The 6,060-nt window shown below is 42.8% G+C and overlaps 1 protein-coding gene across 1 annotated transcript; it reads left to right on the top strand.

Annotated features, from left to right (window-relative positions):
- On the top strand, nt 3,249–4,693 carry LOC110431748 (expansin-B9-like). Its single transcript, XM_021451260.1, has 4 exons — nt 3,249–3,493; nt 3,605–3,714; nt 3,811–3,995; nt 4,175–4,693. The coding sequence occupies exons 1-4, from the start codon at nt 3,307–3,309 to the stop codon at nt 4,491–4,493; spliced, it is 801 nt and encodes a 266-aa protein (XP_021306935.1). The 5' UTR covers nt 3,249–3,306; the 3' UTR covers nt 4,494–4,693.

Below are 6,060 nucleotides of genomic sequence, written 5' to 3'. Positions count from 1 at the left end.
ATTTGAAATTGTTTTTTTTGAAGTTTTCAAATGTCCTCGTTTGAAAAAACCGTCAAAATAAAAGTTGTAGATCTAGAAAAGTTATGAAACTTTGTGGTTGATAAGTTTTTCATTTGAAGTATTCTTATCGTCGAAAACTACGTTTGAATTTCTCAAATTTAAAATTCAAATTTTATAAATGACCTCGGATGGAGAAACTACCAATACAAAAGTCGTAGATCTTGAAAAGTTGTGAAACTTTGTAGTTGACAATTTTTCTATTGGAATCCGTTTAGGTCCTCAAATAATCAATATAGGCTCGGTTTAGGATAATATGTGGGGAACTAAAGTCTAGTATAGACACAATTGAGTGATAGGTAAAGTGGTAGAGGAGGCTACGCGCGAGGGCGAGGTATCAGGTTCGTACCTGAAAAAATGCGCGATTTTACGTGAACAAATGCGCGACTTGCGACATCGACAGAGACGGGCGGGCTGAGCCTTCCTGCAATTAAAATATTTTTTTTTCTGTTTTTAAAAGTCGATTTTGTGTTTTGTATAAACCGATTTCTACAAGCGGGTGGCATAACTGAACCGCCTATAGAAATAGATTTCTACAGGTGGTTCCAGATTACCCGCTTGTGGAAAAATTTATTTCCACAGGCACCTAGCACAGGCAGTTCGCCAATCCACCTGTGAAAAAGGTGGCAAACCACCTGTCATCGATAGCACAGACGGGAAAACTTGTTTTTTTTTCTGTCGGTTTAACTCTGATAGGAAAAAAAACATTTTTTCTGTCGATAAGTCATTGTTTTTTTTGGCGTTCAGTCATCGACAGGAAAATTAATTCTGTCGGTATGTCATATTTTTTATCAGGTCCGGACGACAGGGTTATTTTTCCAGATCTGACGGCTCATCATTTTCCCGTTGGTGGAGTATCGACAGAAAAATAGGTGAACCGACAGTGAATTTTTTCACCGATAGAAAAATGCTAATTTTCTATCACTTTATTCCTGGCGGTGTTTTCCTATCGGTATCCAATACAAAAATTGATTTCCTAATTTTCCCGTCGGTCAGCTTTTCTCAGTTTCAAACCGACAGGAAAATTCCAGTAGTGTTGTCGATTGTGCGGCACCTTAAAGAAATTGCACCGTTCCGTTGGAGGTTAGCAGTCACAAAAATGCTCACCGCCTACCATGGGTGGTGGCCCCACTACTACGCGTACATTATATTCACCCTACACTGGGGCTTGTGGTCAGCAACATCTTAGCATGTGATTGGTTGATAGCCAAATTTTAGATGTCGAAACTTGGGAAAGCCATGCTTTTAGTCTCTATTTGGTTTGTTATCAAAACTTGTCAATACCTCACAACCAAAATTATCCATTTTACGAAGTTGATAAAATATAGAATAGACTTCACCATCGTGTAACTATTATCGAGATAGTCAAAAATCATATATGGAATGTCCAATTCAGAGTCTGCATGAAGGAGTTACTCCCTCAAGAAAATCTCACCCTACCTAGGCCTTGTTTAGTTGTGAAAAGTTTTTAGATTTTGACACTATAGCACTTTTATTTTTATTTGATAATTATTGTCCAACTGTAGACTAACTAGGCTCAAAAGATTTGTCTCATAAATTACAGACAAACTGTGCAATTAGTTTTTGTTTTCGTCTATATTTAGTGCTTCAGCATGTGCCACAAGATTTGATGTGACGGGGAATCTTGAAAAGATTTTGAATTTTGGGGTGAATTAAACAAGGCCCTATCAGAAGTTCTGACTTTTGGCGAAGTTGAAACTTATGACCCTGTGGGAAGTTCTGACTTATGGTGAGGCCAGAACTTCCGACCCCACCTGTTCGAGCTTCTGACTTTCGGAATCTGAATCAACAAGAGTCCATATACTTAATCCTAACTCTTCCAAACTCGTGGAAAACTTGAAGATTGCATCTCGGACACTTTCCTACTGGTATAAAACCACTCCCTGTATATACACGAGATAATCATATGGCCGATTGAGGATTCTAACTCACAATCGACAATAATACATATACTCCCCAATTTATCCTTTTCCAACCCCTCTTCTTATTCTTTGCATCTCCCGTTGAGAGTCATCGGCATTCTAGGTGGCCTTGGCGACCCTAGAACAAATCTAGCCATGCTCCTCCCCGATGGGTCCTATCGGGAGGTGTTCCTAGGCTTTTGCGATGTTGGACAGGCTCTAGATCGGCCTAACCGATCTCTAGATCGGTTAAGTCAATCCCAAGAGTTCTTTGTTGTATGTTGAAGGTTCACTGTAACCTCGAGCGAGCTAGTCCTTATTAGTGTATGATTTAGATCTCAATCTATACATTTATCTTGCCAAATGTGTGGCAAGTATCTTTGCCCAACTTTTGGTTGTCAAATCTTTGGCTTGGCAAATTATGAAACTCACCAAACCGGCTAGTTCCTTTCTCTTTTTTTTTCGTTTTTTTAAATGATTATATGGACCATGAACGACGTCGGATGAGATGGACGACCGAGACTATGGACCATCTGATTTGCAAGAGTATGGAAGAGCATACATGCATGACAATGCAGCCATATACTCTGTACTGTTGTATGTGGAGTAGCTATTCTTGGATTCATTTTGGAAAGGAAAATTTAGTCCCAACCGAAATGGACGAATTTTGAGAAATTTTGATCTAATTTTAGACTCAATCCAGTGAATTTTCGAGATTTGAAGTATAAAATTTGTTTTGGACCTAACCAAAATGGATGAATTTTGCCGAAATTTAGACTGTCTCAGTCGAATTAATCCCAGATCCTCTACAACAGCAGCAGCAGGGGAATTTGCCGGCGATCATAGTGAAGTGAAATGTACAAGATGGAAACCAAAGAAACACAGATACGGCTATATATATATATACTCATTCATACGTGGTTCCTTACTAATAATCTAAAAAAAACTAAAAACACAGACGCCGCATGCAAATACTCTCAGTCACAGCACTCATCACATCGCATCATGCATCTGTCCATCGTATGCATCGATCTATCGCCATGCATGCCCCTTCAATTTCGAACCAACAACAGCGAAGCGTGGGGAGCGCGAACAGCGCAACGCCGGGCGCTCCACCGATCATCCCAGACCACGCACCGGTCTCTACCGCCTACGTGAAACTCTCGCGGCCCACCCACGCGCAGCGCTGACCCCCGCTGCATCGCTGGCGCTGCTGATCCACCCGTCCTCCCTATAAGTAGCTAGCCCCGCACGTCGTCTATCAATCACAAACACACAGAGCGACATTCGTTGAATATCACAGTTGAGCGCAAAGAAGACACCCGCGATGGGATCCCTCGCCAACAAAATCGTGGCCATGGCGGCTGTCCTTGCGGCGCTCGTCACCGGCGGCTCGTGCGCGCCCAAGAAGTTCCCGCCTGGCCCCAACATCACAACCAACTACAACGGCCAGTGGCTCTCTGCCAGGGCCACCTGGTACGGCCAGCCCAACGGCGCCGGCCCTGACGACAACGGTATGTAAAGTAGTAGGTTAGGTTGCCTTGAGATTGGGAATTTTAATTTGGCTGGCAGCCGGTCAGCCGATCGATCGATCGATCATGCATGCATGTGTTAATATGATGCAGGCGGTGCGTGCGGAATCAAGAACGTGAACCTGCCACCCTACAATGGCTTCACGGCCTGCGGTAACGTCCCCATCTTCAAGGATGGCAAGGGCTGCGGCTCATGCTACGAGGTATGTACATTATATATATAGCAACCAAACCAAACAACACATGCATGAGAGAGAGAGAGAGAGATCATCTCGCTAGGTGATCTTACATACATGCAGGTGAGATGCAAGGAAATGCCAGAGTGTTCGGGCAACCCGATCACGGTGTTCATCACCGACATGAACTATGAGCCCATCGCACCCTACCACTTTGACTTCAGCGGCAAGGCCTTCGGCTCCCTAGCAAAGCCTGGGCTCAACGACAAGCTCCGCCACTGCGGCATCATGAACGTGGAGTTCAGGAGGTAAATGCATATATTTTCATGCATGCTATATTGTTGGTCAAGACGATGACGATCTCAGAAAACACTATATATAGCTTCTCCATGATCGATCGATCTGTGTGTATATGCCAATATGCCATGCATGCACACGATGAAACAGGCAACAAAACTTACACGCCGTCCCGTCGTCCTACATGCAGGGTGCGGTGCAAGCTTGGGGGCAAGATCATGTTCCACGTTGAGAAGGGGTCCAACCCCAACTACCTGGCCGTGCTGGTCAAGAACGTGGCGGACGACGGCAACATCGTGCTCATGGAACTCGAGGACAAGGCGTCGCCGGGGTTCAAGCCAATGAAGCAATCCTGGGGCGCCGTGTGGAGGTTTGACACACCCAAGCCGGTCAAGGGCCCCTTCTCCATCCGCCTCACCAGCGAGTCCGGCAAGAAGCTCGTCGCCCCGAACGTCATCCCGGCGACCTGGAAGCCCGACACCCTCTACAACTCCAACATCCAGTTCTAATAGACTTTGCATGCCCTTCATCCGGCCTCTTATGCCTCTTATGTTTATTTGCATGAGAGAATGCACCGCTAATAAATAGTAGTACTGAGTCTTCTGCATTCTAGCTAGTATGTGATCCCTGTTGTTGTTCGGGCTCATGATCGAATTCCAAACAGTGGAAAATAAAAGGTTGAATATATGTATCGTCATTGATGGATACTTGAAATGTGCTATTCTTCTAAACTTCAAACTGTTCCAACATATATAATCTATATATACGGCATCCACAGTTTGGTAACAATTGGCAATGGCGAAATGGCTAGTTTCTGGACATCATCTTGGATCAATGAAAATACTCCCAAGAATATTGCACCGACATTGTTCAAAAAAGCGAAAATAAAAAACATTGTAGTACAAAAGGCCTTACAGGACAACAGTTGGAGATCTCACATCACCCCATTACTAACTCCACAAGAAATAAATGAATATGTGTCGCTGTTCGAAGCCGTCGGTCATATTCAATTGGTTGATAACAGAGAAGATAGTATCTACTGGCGCTGGACATCAGATGGCGAATATACAACTAAGAGCGCTTACAACATCCAACTTCAAGGGGCATTCCGTAAATTGAGGTTTATGTCAATTTGGAAGGCAAAGGCGGAACCCAAATGTAGATTTTTTTTAGCTTGGACTTTGTTACATAAGAAGATTCTTACCGCCAACAACTTGCTAAAACGACATTGGTCTGTGGATGCGAACCGGAGACTCCAACACACTTATGCAAGGATTGCTCCTTCCCAAAACAAGTTTGGTCTATCTTGAAGCAATGGCTTGGTCTTTCGTTACTTGATTCAGTCACAGAAAATGGATCCCTACATAAACATGGGCACAAATGCCGTTCTAAGATTGAAGTTAGCCAAAGAAAAGCTTTTGACAGTATTATGATCTATCTTTAGTGGAATATTTGGAAGGAAAGAAATAGAAGAACTTTTCTGAACACAACCCTACAACCAAGACAATTTGCACTCCTGTGCAAAGAAGACATAGAACAAAACCAGTTGGCAAATGAATCAAATGGCCAAGCCGGTTAGTTTTAATCAAGTTTTGCGGGGATTTTCGCTCCTGTATCTATGGTCTAGGGTATCTTTGGTTTAGAATAGATAGTTCCTGTTGTTTTTCCATTTTTGCTAGTAGTTTGCGGTTGGGTGGTTGGCTTGAGTTGCATATTAGTTATGACCTTTAGCGCGTGTTTCTCTTTGTAAATCCTTTTTTTCGTCTAATAAAAATCCAGCAAGGTTCTTACCGTCTTTCTAAAAAAAATATGTGCAAATAGCAAAATATGAGAGTGCAGAGTTTCTGTGTCCACATATATTATAACAAAAAAAATTATGACTAGGCAAGGGGAAAAATAGACGCAAATTTGCCACATCCTAGGAAATGGTTCATCTCCAAGAAAATATGCCATGATTACATATATTCGGTTGCTAAATATACTTGCAGTTCATCCTGAGATTTTAATAACAAAACTAAACATGGAAGCGAATGAATGCCGATTGAACCTGAAACACTTTTGTTCCAAGCACAATAC

This window comes from Sorghum bicolor, chromosome 1 (genome assembly GCF_000003195.3).
Source record: "Sorghum bicolor cultivar BTx623 chromosome 1, Sorghum_bicolor_NCBIv3, whole genome shotgun sequence".
NCBI classification, from domain to species: domain Eukaryota; kingdom Viridiplantae; phylum Streptophyta; class Magnoliopsida; order Poales; family Poaceae; genus Sorghum; species Sorghum bicolor.
Note: the sequence above shows the minus strand (reverse complement) of the source record. Positions and strands in the feature narration are given on the sequence as shown.